Consider the following 18,125-nt stretch of genomic DNA (forward strand, 5'->3'; position numbering starts at 1 on the left):
CTGTTTTTTTTAATTATATCTGACTAAGAACTAAACAGTCTGTGAGGAAAAGAATATTGTAGATGGACTACTTAGTGTTTATATTTTCAATGTTAATATAGAAGGAAGAGCCTGTATGTAGCTTTAGTTGGTCATACGCTGTTTGCTTAGGAAATTTCATCACAGTGTTTGTGACTGTTTTGTAATAATTACAAAGTTCTTCACTAGTCATTGTATTTTTTACAATAATATGCAAAATTGTTATATGAACATCATGAAGCCATCCTATGCACTTGTACAATGTTGGGAGATTCTCAATTCTAAGTCAAGACTGACCATTCATAAATTTACTTAAATAAACTTCAGAGGGAGTTCTCTTACTCTACACGTGGATTTAAATATCTTATGTCCTCATAGTAATACTGTGATTTAACCCTAAAATAATTTTACATTAAAAGCTTCTAATTAGTTCATTTGTTTGCTTTAATTTATCATATCTGCTCATCCAGAATGCAAGGAGCCTTGTGCTTTAACACGGAATATGTAAGTCAGCACTTCAACTGACCGGGGGTGGGGGGTGTTGCATGAATGATCATTTCGGATCCCGTGACATCCTGTCTGAAATAAACTTGGGGAAGCAGGCCTTGACAAACGTCCCAGCATCTTGCAAGACTGGCAGCATCAGGTTAAATAAGAAAGAGTACATCTCATGGATATGGATTCTTTAATGTGAATGGCCTCCTTTGAAGATCAACATACCTAAGGACTGTTATCTCAAGCAGTATCAACAATCCTTGTTGATTTACGGGGGGAGGGGAAGGAAGAATGAACAAGTGTGCAAGGTCCCAGTATCCCTCAATATAAGGCTGATTTTGAGTCGAAGATGTTAGTCTTAAGGTTATTCCTATCGCTATTTAAATAGCCTCTTGGATACTTTTGTTTTCCTCTATTTAAAAAGTAAGGTGTCGTTACACTGATACAACAAAACACTCTTAAGCATCTGCTGAATCTCCAGTTGTGGAATGCTTGCTTACTTGAAGTGAAACATACAACTATACAAATTAAACACTGTACAAATTAACTTCATCTTTGTTAGGTTTTTGCAATCTTTTTCCTTTCTCTACTGTAAGTAGATTTTTACTTACTGAGGATATTCTTAGCATTCCACTTAGACATGTAGTGTTAGCCTACTGACCATGCCTGATCTCTCTCTCTCTCAAAAAGGTGCAAAAGTGGATAGCTCTGAGTTCATGCTGAAGTTCCTAAGAATCCCCAGCTATTCCCCCTTACGCTGACAAGACTTCAGCCAGTGCAGAAATCGGATGGAAACTTACTAGGAACTGTGAAAGAGCTTTTAGATGCTTTAAAAAAAAAAAAAAACAAAACCAAAACAAAAACCAAACCTCAAAAGTATATGCTTTATGTGGGAAGTTGCAGCAGGTGTTCTTCTGACTGTGTGGGTGTTCATCTATACTGCCAAACCAGCCAGATTCTAGGGGCTGATTTATCTCCAGGCTTTGTTCTCTGCTGGATGGTTATGTACCCTGAATGTAGGGAAGGGTCTTCAGTGATACTTTCTACTCCAAAAGTTACCTCTCTGCTTTTTTTAAACTTGTATGGGTATTTCTAAAGGGGTTTAGAATACAACCGAAGAAAGGATTTCAGTAGTGCAATCCGAAGACCTTAGCCTGGAACTGAGGTTTATAACCTGGTTCTAGTTCTTGAGTTTTTAAGGACTACAATGTTGCCATCCCTGAAGTCCTGTAAAGCTGCTGAGTTTTAGAAATCAAATTTGTACATATATACACACATACACACCCACGTTTATCTATACATACATAGACAGCTGATCAGGACAATTGTTCCCAGTAGAGAGCATTGTAGAAGGCACAGCAGAAGCATTTCAACATCTTATTTTACTAGAAGAGGTACATATATTTCATAGTATGAGATCTTGTAGATCCACTCTGTTTTCTTCTTAGGTACTTGGCTCCCTGTGGGCTGTGAAGTGCAGCAAGTCTGCTGCCTGGAAGCGCAGGTACGTGCTTGCTCTCATTCGTTCATCCAGTTAGACCCTATGGCATGATACAGTATAGCTTAATTATGTCCTAACGTCATGTAATGCCATATAATAGAATTTTTCTCTTCTGAAGAGAAACATGACAGATAGTGTTGGAACTACATTAATTTAAGGGGGCAGGGAACCCTGTATGAAATTCAAAGGCAGCATGCGGGTGAATTCAAGTATGCATGCAGAAACCTCGGCTGTGCAGTGCCAGGGATTGGTGCGGTACTCACAGCCTCTAAACAGCGGTGTTTGGCACCTGGTGTGTGGGCAGGAGAAAGGTAGATCGCACAGCAAAAGCTCTCATAAGATACGGGGCAGGGTCCTGACACTGCCAAACCAGGGCATCTCGTCTGCGTAAGGTAGGATTTTTTTAAAGAGAGCCCATGCTGACTTTTATTGTTACCAAAAGCATGCTAAGTGAAAGCAGCACTAGTATGCTTGGCCTCGCAAAGCAGTGTTTGACTGACACTATTACTATGGAATTAAGATCTAATTACTTCCAGGGTGGGGGACAGATGTCTAATTTTGTCATTGCTGCATCTCAGACTGCCATTCACAAATGAAACAAATATATTAAAAGAAAAACAAAGTAGATGTAGTTATGCACTTAGCAAAATAGCTATATTCATTAGGTTACTTCCATAAATTACATTATTTTCAGATTCATTCATGTTTTCTGATTTGAATACCTTCAAGAGTCCTTTCCCTCCAAGTAGTGTCTCCAAGATCAATCCAAGAAAACAATTCCTCTTACCTCACTTCAAGATGTGATATAAAAAAAGATGGATTAATACTAGTAGCTGAGTATTCTCTTGATTTTTTTTTTTTTTATTTTTTTTAAACTTGAAACCAAGCTAGATGGAAAGGACTGTTCCAAACCACTGAAGGGTCCAGACAGTAAGACTGGAGACTTAAACTGGACTAAGCTGAAGCCATCTAACCAATAGTGAATTCAGGGCAACAAATTCCAAGGTAAGCAAAAATATAGCTCTATTGTTGTGTTTCTGTATATTTCCACACGCTTCACTGATGCTTGTTAAGACTTGTTTATAATGCTCACTGTTAGGCGTGAGAAATAACCTAACCATCAGAGAGAGTTTTTGGAAGACATATTGTCTGTTTTTAAAGTGCTCACACATCATTTATGTAGCAAATACTCCCTCAAACATCTTTCTGGTTGCAATTTTGTGTATATTTGTGTGACTGTGAAAAAGGATCTTGGTGTGATTACTGTAAGTCTAGTTCTGTGGAAAATCTGTCTGCTGTTTGGGCTGCAGGTCATAATTTCCATGGTAATTGGCTCTGAAATCTTAACTCCCAACACATCAGAGGGTTGCCACAGTGAATTGTCAGATTGGCTCAACCTACTGGGTTACTAGAGGTTAACGTGTGCATCAGTGCTTGAGTATCCAAAATTAATTATAGTTGTGTGATTTTAAGAAAAAATTTTGATTCAGAAGGGAACACTTGCAAGGAGTTACTTTACTTTTTTTTAAACACAACTTGTCAGCATAACACTTAAACCAAGATAGACTGTTTTTTAATGGAACAGGTGGAGATTTTCTTTTCCAGCTTAATGAACCCTCTAAGCAACTATTTTTGCATTCCTTTTTTTTTTTTTTTTTTTTTTTTAAAATGACCCAGACTTAGAACTTGAGGACCTAGCTGTGTATGTTGTGCTGCACCAAGGTTTGGACTGTCTCCTAGCTATAAATGCCTTATGCTCTTATGTAAATACAGAGCAGAAATGTTCTCGAGCCTAATTTGGAATCAGGCGTATTAATAAAAGATATGTAGAACACAGACGAAAAGTCGGCAACTTCAATTTTTTTAGTTGTAAAAACTGGACTATCATGGTGATAAATCAAGATCTCTAGAATCTTTCACTGATATCAAGCATCTATGTTCTATTGACCGTCTGATCTCTACTGTTGGTCATAACTTGCTTTAATATTGGAATACAGTGGGGTTTTTTAACTGGAATATGACTGTAGGAAGGAAGCTACTTGGCTATGTTTGAGGCACAATGAAGCTACTTGAGCAAGTAAAACTTTGTTTAACTGTTCTTTGAACCTGATTCTAAATATCATGTATAACTAACATTGATCCAAAGCCCATCAAAGTCAACTGAAAGGAGATTGCAGGACTTATTGAGGGCTTTGAATCAGGTCCTAAGAGCTGGAAAAACAAATACTCCTTTTCTGCAAATACCTATGAAAGCATTTTGACCAATTTTAACACGTAATATGAGCGCCTATGTTTACATGCTTATAGGACTGGGCTTCAGTGACATAAGAAAGATGAAATATTTTAAAAGGCAGTGAAACAGAAAGAGGAGAAAACAATTCTTGTACAGTGCACAAAGTCAAGAACAGGTTTGAGCAAGGCAGTCAGAACCATTGCATGCAGTTTGGATTTAGTTTGTCAACACTTTAATGTCAGGTTTCCATAACTCCATAATACATCATCTACTTTTTTTCTGGTGTACATTCATATTTCTTATAAACTATACTACCTCACAACAAACTGAAAGGTAGAAGCGGGTTGAGCACAACTACATGGAAAAGCAATTCCTCACTTCTTCCTGCCCAACACGCTCCCAAGGCAAAAATTGTAATTGAACACATTTCTCATTCCATTTATTTTAATAGGAAAACTTGTCTTACCTTCCAGGAAACGTGATGGAAATAGCATACAATCTTTGAGTTTTACGCAGACCTTGTGTACTGGCACTGTTCCTTATAGAACAAATGCCTAGATTTGGTTAAAGGTGGGAAAAAAAGCAAATTTTGTGAACTTTGCATGCTTGTGTATATATGTAGATGTACACACAGGTTTCAGTGGGTAACTTGGGTTATTCGTTACACAGTTCTACCAAAGAACAGAACTTGGCATAATGGCTTTGCATCTATCAAGAACAGAAAACCTCTTTCTACCTGTACGTGATTATTCAGCAACATCTTTGTTACTGATTAGTCCAGTTATATTTGCCCAGAAATACCCTGTTGGCTTGAGGAAAATAAGCTGGACATATTTAGGTTCCTGAAAGGAGAAGTCCCCGTGCAAGTTCATTAGTGTCAACCACACCAGTGGCTCAGTCCTCACTCCAGAGAACACTTCCACGGAGTACAGAACTGCTGTCTAGTGTACCTGGAAACTTATGTATGAGAAAGTCCTTATGCTTTAAAAAAAAAAAAGCCATTGATAAACTAATAGCAAATGATTGTATAAACCTTGTACTAAATCAGAGAAGTGTACTTGGTCTCCCTATGCACTTTATTTTCAAATATGTGTTGATATTAATAAAGATACCAGAACACAAGCAAAACATTTTAGGATTGGGCTTTTCATTCTTTTTTATGGTAGTTAGAGCGGGTAAGCAATTAATCTTCATGCACAGTGGAACTCAGTAAGTTGCTGATATTTTCCTAAAGAATTTGAAAAAAATCATAAACAGTAAATAAAGCTTTAAGCAACCTCTCCCTTTAATGAAATAGTAGGCTAAATGTCCAAAATATTAAAAAGTGCAGTAGTAATTCCAACAGAAACCTTGTTTTTTGAAATCCAGTAGCATTTTTATCTGCTGTCCTCAGCCAAGAGCCTGAGCAAGGACTGAGCACCTGCAAGTGAAACTGAATAGGAATGGTCCCAAGCAGAGTGCAAACTGCCTAGGCTGCTTTCATTTTTCTAGCTGTGACAAATTGCTTAGCAGTAAGCAAACATCCTAAAGTCAGCGTGGTTTTGCCGATTTCCCCCTCCCGCCCCCCCCCCCCCCCCCCTTTACTGTCCGCACATAGCATGAACTGTATGCCAAGTTTGGGGGTGAAGGGGAGGAAACTTCTGTCTGTACGAAGAGATTAAATATCAATAGCCCCTTCTAGAGCACGAAGGGATGGTTGTGTTGGCTTTGAAATTCTGCATCTGCTCCTCTCCGCACTGAATTCGCTTCCCCCTCGAGAGGAAACTCGTATTTTGGGTTCTCAGCCGGTTAGCTGCTGGCGGGCAGGCACTTGCGGTAGCCCGTGCGGGCTCCTCTACCCCGGCAGCGAGGCGAGCCCCGTCCCCGCCCGGGGAGGCTCGGCCGAGCCTCCCCGGCTGCTGCCGGCCCCCTTCGTGCCTGCTCCCCACTCTCTCTACTTGCATCTCCCCAACTCCGCCTCGCTCCTCCAGACCTGCTCGCTCCCGCTCTCCTCCTTCATCTACCTCCTTATTTTCCGCCCTTAATCTCGCTGCATCCTCTCGCTGTCGCACCGCCCGAGGGAGCGAGGCGGCTGCGGCCGTGCCTGCGCCGGGAGGGGGTCCGGAGGCAGGGGCGGGCTTGCTGCTCCCCTCGCACCGCTCCGGCTCGGCAGCCCGCCCCGGGACGCGGGTCGCTCGGGCGTTTCGCCGCACCTTGCTGCCGCGCCTGGCGTACGGGCACCTCCCGGCCGCGAGCCTCAGCGGGGGCGGCGGACCCCGCTGCAGCGCTGGGGGAGGGCCCTTCCTTCCCCCCCCCGCCCCCCAACCCTGGGGCGGTGCCCCCGCCCCGGTCCTTTAGTAGTCACGGCGGGGCGGGGTGCGGCGGTGCAGAGCGCAGGGCGCCCCGCAGCAGCCGGGCCATGGCCGGGGGGCCCCGGGGGGTTCCGGCCGCGGCGGCACTGCTGCTGCTTGGGCTCCTGAGTGCGCGGGGGGCGGCGGACTCGGCGGCGGACTCCCCGGCGGAGCCCGATGCCTCTGCCATCCTGGTCTCCAAGCGGGGGCTGCGCGTCCCTCTCGGCCGCTCCGTCTCGCTGGACCCGGCGGCGGACCTGGTGCTGCGGGTGCGGCCGGGGGACAGGTGTGCCGTGGCGGCGCTGGGGAGCGGGCCGGGCCCGCAGCCCGCCGGCGCCCTGGAACCCCCGCGCTTCCCCTGCGCCTTCGTCCGCGGGCAGGTCACCTACACCCACTTCGGGGCCCGCAGCCCCGGCCGGTACCGCCTGCGCCTCCAGCTCCGCTACGACTCGCCCCGCCGGACCCTCGTCGTGCCCTTCACGCTGGAGGTGGAGGTGCTCTTCCAGCAGCTGCGCCTGCTCAGCCGCAACCTGCCCCTGCCCGTGGAGAAGCTGCGGGGGCTCAGCGCCCCTTTGGACGGCAAGGTGCTGGGCTTCGCCGAGGGCGAGCCCGGCCGGCGCTGCCGCCTCACCCTGCTGCCCCCCGAGGCCGCCGGCGCCGGCCCCCTTCCCGCCTACGGGCGGCTGCTGGACGCCGAGGGGCGGCCCCTGCCCGCCGGCTACGGCGGAGACTGCTCTGCCGTGCTGCAAGCGGGGATCCGCTACCAGCACACGGCGGCCACCGCCTCCCCCGGCCGGGACTGCATCCCGGCGCGGGTGTCCGTGCTGCCGGCCGCCGGCCCGGAGCAGCGGGAGTACTTCCAGGTGCTGGTGCGGATCCACGAAGGGGCTGACAACACGCCGCCCAAGCCCAGCTTCCTGGCGCTGCTTATGATGGAGGTGGACCAGTTTACGCTCACAGCCCTCACTCTGGACATGCTAGCTGCTGAGGACCTGGAGACGCCCCTGGACCTCCTGATCTTCAACCTCACCTCTGCCTGGCCCAGCGACCCACGGCAGCAAGGCTTTCTGCTCAGCACCGATGACCCCAGTTGTCCCCTCGTTGCCTTCTCGCAGCAGGAGGTGAGGGAGCTAAAGATTGCCTACCAGCCCCCTACCCTGGACTCAGACCAAGAGCGGCTTTTCCAGGTGGAAATGGAAGTGCTGGACCCTGACGGTGCCTCCTCAGAGCCCTTTGCCTTCATGATCCTGGTAAAGCCTATGAACACATTGGCCCCTGTGGCTACTTTCAGTCGTGTGGCTGGCCCACAGCTGATGCTCTTTGAGGGCCAGTCACGTCCCCTGTCTGGCAACTTGGAGATCAGTGATGAGGACAACCTGAAAGAGGTGAAGGTCTGGGTCACACGGGGCCTGCGATACGGGCAGCTCAAGGTACTGGGTGTACCGCCCAGCCGCAAGTACTTCACTGCTGCAGAGCTAGCAGCAGGCCAGGTGATTTACCAGCACGATGGCAGTGAGCACAGCTACAGTGACAACATTGTTTTCCGCATGGCAGATGGGCAGCACCAGGTTGAATTTCTGTACCCCATCACGATTGCTCCTGATGATGATCAGCCACCGCTGCTGAATGCAAATACAGGGCTGGTGCTGAGTGAGCACCAGACTGTCCAAATCTCACCTTTTGTCCTCAGTGCCACAGACATTGACTCTGATGATACCTCTATCCGATTTGTCCTGGTTGGGGACCCAGCAGTGTCCCTACTACATTCCTACCGCTTTGGTGAGCTGCTGCTGCGTCAGGCGGAGCAACCAGCATCTTATGAGAGCAAAGCAAGCGGAGCAGGGTTGGAGAGCGACTCCCCCTCCTCCCCCTGGCACTTTGTGGAAGATGAACACGTGTACGAGAGGGTGGTGAAGGAGTGGCTGCAGCAGGACATCCTCGATGGGAGGCTGTTCTTCAGGCACACGGGAGCTCACAGCACCAGCCCAGTGATGGGCCGCATTGTGTTCCAGCTGCAGGATGACCACGACCCCCCTAACCAGTCAGGGGAGCATGTGCTCACTGTCAAAGTCCAACCGGTAGACAACCTGCCACCTGCACTGTACCCAGGTACTAGCCTGCAGATGACGGTGCAGGAATACCAGCTGACTGTTTTTAAGAAGCACTGTTTACGGTACACTGACCTGGATACAGATGACGGGGAGCTGAAGTACACTTTACTGACACCCCCAACTGACACAGATGAGAACCACTCTGTGGTCACTGGAGAGATTGTATTGGCCGACAGTCCTGAGACGTCCATCACACATTTCACCCAAGCCCAGGTCAACCACCACAAGGTGGCGTATCGACCCCCAGATCAGGAGCTGGGGATCACACCACGGGTGGTTCAGTTCACATTCCTTGTAGAGGACTCAGCTGGCAATTCTCTACAAGGTACCTTTACCCTCTTCCTGCAGCCAGTGGACAACCAGCCACCTCAGATCACCAATACAGGCTTCACTGTGCTTGAGGGAAACAGCTTCCTTCTCACCAGCAATCAACTGGATGCCACAGATGAGGACACATCTGCAGGCCAGATTGTCTTCACTGTAACTCAAGCTCCAGAGCATGGTCATCTACATTATCTGGAGGAGGGTCTGATGGTGCAAGGGGAATCTTTCCTGCTAGATGATATTGCTGGTGGGCGCATCTCCTACAAGCACAGCGGCGATGAGTTTGCCAGTGATTCTTATCAGTTGGAAGTGAGTGATGGAGTCCATCATGTGCCAATCACAGTCAAGATTGCTGTGCAGCCTGTGGATGATGAAAAACCAAGTATCGCTCTCCGTGGTGGTCACAGGTGGGTGGGAGCAGCCATTGATGTCCTGGAAAATGGTGCTACTGAAATTACTACATCGCTTATCCAGGGTACAGATGAGGATACAGGTGACTTGGTGCTGACCTTCATTGTGCAGGATCCACCCAAGCTGGGTGACATCCTTGTGGATGGAGTGCGATCAGAAAAGTTTACCCAGCATGACCTCATCAGCGGAGCAGTAGCCTACGCTCACACCAGTGGAGAGATTGGCTTGAAAAAGAGGTACGATTCCTTCAATCTCACCATTTCTGACCTCTCCGGTGAATGGGTGGTGGGAGGCAGCACAGTACAAAGGGTGCGTGTGGCTATAACTATATTGCCTGTGGACAGCATTGCACCTGAAGTGATGGTTGCGGCAGAGCCGCTCAGTGTCCTTGAGGGAGGGAAGAGTACTCTAACTCTGGATCAGCTGGATGTGGAGGACGTAGATACTCCCAGAGATGACATCTTGTGCATTGTCACAGTTCAGTCCACTTCAGGATATTTGGAGAATGTCTCTCCAGCCGCAGGGTCTGAGAAGTCTAGAGCCGGTACTGCTCTTAGTGCTTTTTCCATCAAAGATGTTCGTCTAGGCCATGTCAACTATGTGCAGAGCATTCACAAAGGGGTGGAGCCTGTGGAGGATAGATTCACTTTCCAGTGCTCTGATGGTGTTAACTTCTCACCTCACCAGTTCTTCCCCATTGTCATCGTCCCCACCAATGATGAAAAGCCGGAGCTGTTTGTGCATGAATTCATGGTGCTTGAGGGGATGAGCCTGGTGATCGACACCCCCATCCTCAACGGAGCCGATGCAGACATGCCTCCAGATGAACTGCGTTTTGTTATTGTTGTCCCTCCTAAGCATGGGCAGATTGTGCAGCAGCTGTCCACAGGCACTGTGCCTGTTCACAGCTTCACCCTGGAGGAGATGCAGGAGGCTTCCAGCATTGTGTATGAACATGATGACTCAGAGACAAAAGAAGATAGCTTCCAAATTCAGCTGACTGATGGACACCACACAGTGGAGCAGAACGTGCCGATTATGGTAATCCTGGTAGATGATGAGACCCCCAGGATGGCAATCAACAGCGGTCTGGAAGTAGAGATTGGCAAGTCAAAGGTCATCTCTAGTCAAGACCTTAAAGCCACAGACATCGATTCAGAGGACAAGAGCCTTGTTTACGTCATCCGTTTGGCGCCTGTGCAGGGTTTCTTACAGCATCTGAACAGACAAGAGGAAGTGCTGTGCAACATTACACAAGGCACAAACTTCACACAAGATGATTTAGACCAGGGTTTTATCCGCTATGTTCATACTGGCCTACATGGAGTGCGTGATCTGATTAAATTTGATGTTACGGATGGTATTAATGCCTTGATAGATAGGTACTTCTATATTACCATTGGTAGCATTGATATGATCTTCCCTGAGGTGATCAACAAGGGTGTAACTCTGAAAGAAGGTGGAAAGGTGACGCTCACAACTGATCTGCTCAGCACAAGTGACGTTAACAGTCCTGATGAAAATTTGCGTTTCAGCGTCACCCGGTCCCCAACCCGGGGCCATCTAGAGAATTCAGACAGTCCTGGAGTACCCATTGTTTCCTTTACTCAACTCCAACTTGCTGGCAACAAGATTTACTACATTCACACTGCAGAGGATGAGGTGAAGATGGACAGTTTTGAGTTTGAAGTGACAGATGGGTATAACCCAGTCTTCCGTACCTTCAGGGTCTCCATCACAGATGTGGACAATAAAAAGCCAATTCTAACTATTGGTGACCTGGTTGTTGAGGAAGGGGAGACCAGGCTGATCACTCCTTTTGAGCTGACCGTGGAAGATGGGGATACGCCTGACCATTTACTCCTATTCACTGTCACTCAGGTTCCAGTGCATGGCCAGATTTTGTACAACAGCAGCTACCCAGTCACCAGCTTCACCAAACAAGACTTGAATGAGAATCTTATCAGCTACAGACATGATGGTACAGAAACCAGCCAGGATAGTTTTTCCTTCTCTGTGACTGATGGGACCCACACAAACTTTTATGTTTTCCCTGACACTAGCAAGGAGATCCATCAACCCCAGATGATGAGGATTCAGATCAGTTCACTGGACAACAGAGTGCCACAGTTAGTGGTGAACAAGGGTGCTCCTACTCTGAGAAGACTTCCAGCTGGGCACCTAGGCTTCCTGATCACTAGTAAGGCACTAAAGGCAGAGGATCGAGACAGTCCACACAAGCTGTTGAAATACAAAATAACAGATGGGCCGGAGCATGGCTTCGTCATTAATACTGGCCTTGGAAATGAGACCATTAGAACATTTATGCAAGGTTGGTGCTGGTGGTTGTATTTGCTTATAAACATTGGGCTCAGGGAGCTATTATTTTGTGTTATATTATTTGAATCTTTGTTTCAGGGGATTTAGAAAGTAATGTCTTTTAAGCTACAAAGTATATGCAAATGATCAGAATTATAATACATGCGTTTTAGAAATGAAGCTTTGTTTTACCTGTGAAGACACAGTAGAAAAGTTCTGTGTTGTATGTCCATGCATTAATGTGTTTCCTACTGTGTGTTAAATGTACATCTTACCATGTACTTACATGGTACTGCTCATAAGAGGATGGGATAAAGTCTGAAATGGTGATTTGCAGATCCCGCACCAGTTTCTTTTTGAAGACTGAAGTACCTGTTTGCCTGGAAATTAAACCCAGGCTCAAAAATTACTATTGTCTTCAGAGAAAATTGTTTGGAACGGTGCTTAACATTTCTGGTTACTAGATCCATTTAAATACTGGATCTAGTATTTAAAAAAAAAAAAAAAAAAGGGCAGGGGACACCGAGTATAGCCTCAGTAGTCTGGGTTACATTTTGTGTGATTCCGTTCCACAGAGAAAGCTCAGTAGGTAGGGAGGCCTCCTTTAGGTCAGCTCCACCAAATCTGTGCGGAGGGAAGAGCCTCAGAGGATGGTGGGGCACAGCAGCCAGACTCTCTATAAATGTCCCTGTGCTCCAGCCAATCTTAGGGAGTTTGCTGGGTTTAGGACTGTCATTCATCTGTCCTGGATAGAATAGTATGTTGAAAGCTTTCAGAAGGAAACTTCCAGCCTAGACTTCACCTACCTCCGGCGTGCTTTGACTATCAGCAGGGAGGACAACATCTACCAAAAGTCTCATTAGACACTATAATAGGATTAGAGTTCTCCATTATTTTTATGTGCTCATTATTTTTATGTGCTCATGTATGTTACCTTTCTTTTGCAAGAGAAAACAATCTGGGAAGAGAAAAAGTTGTTATCTCCATTTTATGTATTTATCTATAACTTCCAGACAGGTTGTAGCTTTAAGATTATGATAACACAATTTATTTTTAAAAGTTTGCAGTTCATCTGCCAAGCTACAGTGCTGTGAAAAATCATTTGCCATTCATTCAAGAATGTTTCATACATTTTCAGTTGACAGAAAGCACCCAAATCTGCCATGCCAGAACAAGAGCAACTGGTAACCCCAGGGGAGCAAGTCTTTTAGCAGATCAGAATTAGCTCTAGAACAGCTTAATGATGAATGGAGTATAGAGAACATTTAGGTATATCCCAAACATTTTTATATCAAATGAAATAGTTGTTTATTTAACTAAAATAAAAGCAAAAGTGGAAGAGTTATCTGAAGTCTTCATATTGATGAAATGTGGCATAGGATAATACACCTGCAACTTTAGGGTAATAGAAATATCCTGATGGTTTTCCCCTGTTCTCTGGGAATTTCAAATCAAAATTTTATTGACTTTTAGACCTATTTTTGATTTGTTTAATACTTTCTCATATTCACTCCCAATGTACCTGCAACAGTTTTGTGTGTCACAGAAGAGCTTTAAAAAACTGGTTAAATTGATCTTTAAAAAATGGGCAGATCTTCACTCCCAATAGATTCAATTTAGTTATAGCAAAGTAATTCTTCCTAATGTGCTGAAACAAGGATGTGACTTTAGTATTTAAAAATAAATATTTATGGTAAAACCATATCTCACTGTTGTTTTGCCGTTGTTCTTTGAGCTAATAACTAAATTTACGTTGTATTGCCGAGTTTAGACCAGTGTAAGAAGCCATGCCACATTATACAAGTTTGGTTGCTGAAATGCTTTATCCACAAATTAGCCAACTTATTAGTAAGTAATCAAATAGTAAAGGTAGAATGAACTATGTCCTATATTCTGTAGTAAAACTCTATGATGATTCATTTAGCATATTCTTTTCTTAGCCGATATTGATGAAATGAAGATCAGCTACATCCTGAAGGAAGGTGATAATGCTACCAGTGACATCTTCTATTTCTCCATTGAAGACGATGGTAAGATTAAGATGCTTAATTATACATGTCTTAGAATTACACCATCTGGAAGATTGTTCACATTAAGTAAGTCATCTATTATTTCTTTATAAGTAATATGTAAAAGTGCATGAACACATAGGAACACAAATCAGGATATTTTACTCATTTTAATGTATAATGTCACAGTTAACGCAAACTGCTGTGGCAAACTGTGAACTCTTAGTGGGATATACTGTTGTCACAATACTGTTTGTTCAGTGGCCTTTATGGAGGACTGTGGGCAGTGACAGCCAATCCCTCTGGTCAGCATGTTACAAAAATTCAACCGTGCAAGGTGGAGCACTGATGGTTTTGGAATCATGGCCAACTACTGAATCAAAAGAGAAAATTAATGCTAACTTTTGTTAGAAAAGGAGAGTTCAGTTGATCTAGATCATGGCTGAGAGCCTGGCGAAATGGTAAGATAGGCTGGTTAAGTCCATTTTGCTCTTATTTATACAGAAGCACATCCTTGTTTTGCATAGATTGTTATTGTTGCAAAGGCTTCAGTGGACCAGTGATTATATCAACTGGTATGTGTATGTTGCATTTTTTTGCATATTCCTTTGATGACTTTTATTTTAAAATCTGTTTTGTTCTGTTTGTGTATTGTTTTTTTCCTGTAGTCTGCAATATTTTTCCCCAGTCATCCACATGAATGATTCATGTTCACTGAGAATTCATCAAAATTTTATACAAGTTCCTCTTACTTAAAGGCAGACAGGAAGATTCGTAAAATAAGTTTGCAATTCACTTAAATAACTTCGGTGTAAGGATCTGCCTTCACAATAATCTCTGTAAACTTCCTGACTAGTTTGATGTAATCCTGAGTGCATAGAACATGTCAGAATAGCATTCTAACACAGCATTTGACAGAAAGTTAAATTTGTGAGTATTTCCTAACGGGCCTCAAAACAAGTCTGAAACACCATTAAAATATTTTGCCCAAAATTGACAGACTCGATAAAAAGAACTCCGCATTGATAGTTACGAGGGTGGTCACTGAAAAGCAATAGCTGCTTTAAGTTTGCCAAGGCTTCCTGTTCTAATTATTGCAAACCAGAAAATGTATATCTTGATCTCTTGAAAACCAGTTACTACATTCTATCTATAATCAGTCTGTTTCTGTTCTCATAGCAGTATAAATCATTGTAGTTTTATATCCACCGTTTGCTATAAACCAATCCAGCCACAGATAAGTATGTGCCTGAGAAATAAGCATTCTGTTACGGATTAAGATCTATCTCGCACTTTGGTTAGCTGAGACATTTTGATTAGCTGAGATGAACCCATTCATTTTATGACTTGAAGATGAACACGGGCACCTTGGATATGACTTCCAGTGTTTTCGTTATCCCATCTGTAGGGCAACTCTTAACTGTTTTTGGGCGGTGCACTGAGGGTATCAGTTAGCAAAGCAGTGAAATGTGACTTGTTTATTTTCAATTGTCCAAGAAGTAATTGAACGTTTGGAACCGGTCATTTGGTATTGTCACTTTGCTCATATATGAAAGATTATGTAGCTTAAGGGACATTAAAAACATTTTCAATATTAGATCAGCCACACCTCTGGTTCATTGTGATCCTGTCAGGGGCAAGTTTCTCATGTTTACAAATGAAGACGGAATAGCAGGCAGCTGGGAACGTGCACAGTATTCGTAGCTTGAAGGAAATTATTTGCTTGCTAGTTAAGGTTTAGGTAAGCAAATAATTTCATTCAGCTGTTGTTACACCGGGCTTCAGGAGACTGGAAGACCTGTTTCATAAGCAAAGAATGCACCAACCCATTCCCCATGGTTGGCACTTTGTACCCTTGGCAACTTTACAGCTGGAAAAATCTTCTCTTTTAGGAGCCAGGAGAGTAACTGGGAGACAAAGCTATGACAGGCTGAAAATGGCTTTTGGTTTGTGCTTCCTCTGGTTATGCTGAAAGAAAAAGGTTGAACATTGGCCAGCTGAGCAGGATGGAAGAAACAAGCTAGATTTCACAAGCCAATTATTTTCTAGCTCTTTTTGAAGTCGTGTGCAACCAATGCAATTAAAATCAAATGGGCTGTTAATTTAAGAAAGATTGGAGATGCATTCTTTGTCTATTTTTGCTTAGATTTCACTTAGCACACAGGCGAAGGTGCTGTGAACTGCTACCTGCGTTTCTTACAGACATCTTATTTTGCTGTCACTTGATCAATATACAAGTCTTTGTGGTGTGACTAAGTGGGGTGATATAACAATGATAAGAAACAATGGGGAAAAAGGAACGACATGACTGAACAGATGGTAATTCTTACTCCTCATACACCCAGGGACACAAAGGGAGTCAGTTACTAGGTGTTTTCATTAACAGCACTTTCAGCCTCTGCTAAATGGAGCGATTCTTTCAGCTAGATTACTTCATCATCTATCTGTTCCAGATATTGATAAACTGAGTAAGAAAAGCTGTGGCAATAAATGTGTGCAGCTATGCTTATAACGAAAGTATGTACTGACTGAAGGGTTGTTGTATACTGATGTGGCTGGCACAGCTACAGGAAGAGTACATGGCTACAGGAAGGTGTGCTGAGTGAGTAACATCTGGAAATTCACTTAAAACTTGTTCAGTGTGGGAAAGAAGGTTGAAAAGTCAATGCTGTCGTTACTACTATAGCACAAGGAAATGCTTTTAAAAGAAATTCTATCTGGATTAGTCTTTTGATGGCTTTGGTGCTTAGAAATACGCTAAACGTATTCCCTCAGGGGCTTTTACCTCCCAAGGGAGTGCCTGAAAGAAGGCACAACTGTAATAGCTGTTGTACAACTTGGGAAAAAATACCTAAAGGCCCAGCAGGAGGAGAGAATGTACACTGCCTTAGTACAGTTTGCAACTGCGTCAGCAACACTCAAGAAAGAGCCTGCTATATTCTGTGGTTTTATGTTCTAGCTTCTAAAATCCTCTTAAAAGCATTTGATTTTGCATCAGTATGAAGGAAACTGAGCAATGAAGCGTGTGTGTACTGAATGCAAGGAGAAAATGCACGCATTTTTCTCTGGCTTGTCACTTCCCTTGCACAAACACAATCAGGTTCTTCCAGACAGAAGTTTCATTCTTTAATGGGAGAGTATACCTTCTGAATAATAGCATTTTGTCTAACTTGAGGGTAGGAAAGATTCCTTTAGGTTCTTTATCTGGATAACTACTTGTTCTGCTATTTAAGAGAACTGCTGGGAAACCTTTATCAGTGGTATGTGTGAGAAAGAGTGGCTGGCAGCTTTCAGAAAAGTCGATCCCTCTAACTGAGGAACCGTTCCCTTTCCTGCTGTTAAACTGAAGATTTGGGCAGAAGTACTAGAATTTTAACCTACTAATTATTGGTGCACGCTGGCAGCTCCAAATTGTGAGTGTTCAGTGGTGAGCCTGCAGTTCATTTCACAGACCAAATATTGGTACAAATTGAATACAAAGTAGGTAAGGTTCAGCTGGTTTTCATGATTTGTTCCTGGGGTGAGTATATAGATAGCATAATGTTAAGTTTGTTCAAAGATTTATAATGGAGCAATGACATGCAGTAAACCTAGAGTGGTTATTTTTGACTTCACCATATTTGATTTCGGAAGTATTTGTTGTTTTTCCTTGGTGATTTTCACGCAAAGATCAGCCTAGTTAGACTTGGCTAGTCCAATGCCTCTCCACCTGGTTTATGTTCAGTGATATTTTGTATGAGTAACTCCTTTATTTACCTGTAGAGTTCACCTTTTTAATTTTGCAGTTTTTTAGTACACTTAACCTTTTGACACTCATGTCATTGCTGCCCTCTAGACCTTGTTTTCAATTACTGCTGCCAAAAGAGTAATGAGAGCTTGCTGATACTGAAAGCTACAGTGTTTTGCTGATGTGAACTTTGTGGGACTAGTTCAGGCTTCTTTCAAACCTTGTGTGGAATGCAATTATAAAACTTAGAATTCCCTTTGGATAAAGGAATCCTACCAAAATGCACTAAAGAGTATTTGCAATCCATAAAATATTAACGAAAATCTTGTATTATGTACTTCTAGCTACTAAAAAACAGCTCTGTAGAAAGAAAAATTTAGAATATAATCTAAAGTGTGAATTTGTTCTCTGCGTTTTGCTCAATGTAGTCCCAGGTCCACGGGGTGAAAATCTGACCCCACTAAAGTTAGCGGGAGCTTCGCTATTATTTCTAGTTGGCCTGGGATTTCACTCAGAGGCCTTTTTGCCCCTATTTGATTGGTGCTACTGCAAATAAATTGCATAGGGGAGGTGTGGTTGGGTGAAAACCTAGTAGTTCTCTGGTAGTATGTGATTTTTCCACCTTTTTTCTTAGCTTTTGCTTTCCA

General features: G+C 44.1%; 1 protein-coding gene across 1 annotated transcript in view; it reads left to right on the top strand.

Annotated features, from left to right (window-relative positions):
* Positions 1-6,645: 6,645 nt before the first annotated feature.
* FREM3 (FRAS1 related extracellular matrix 3) overlaps positions 6,646-18,125 on the top strand; it is a 65,190-nt gene continuing 53,710 nt past the window's right edge. Inside the window, exons 1-2 of the mRNA XM_076337543.1 lie at positions 6,646-11,755; positions 13,683-13,772. Of these exons, the coding sequence (XP_076193658.1) occupies positions 6,646-11,755; positions 13,683-13,772 (5,200 nt within the window). The remainder of the gene's footprint in view (positions 11,756-13,682; positions 13,773-18,125) is intronic.

The sequence above is a fragment of the Aptenodytes patagonicus genome, chromosome 4 (assembly GCF_965638725.1).
Source record: "Aptenodytes patagonicus chromosome 4, bAptPat1.pri.cur, whole genome shotgun sequence".
Lineage (NCBI taxonomy): Eukaryota > Metazoa > Chordata > Aves > Sphenisciformes > Spheniscidae > Aptenodytes > Aptenodytes patagonicus.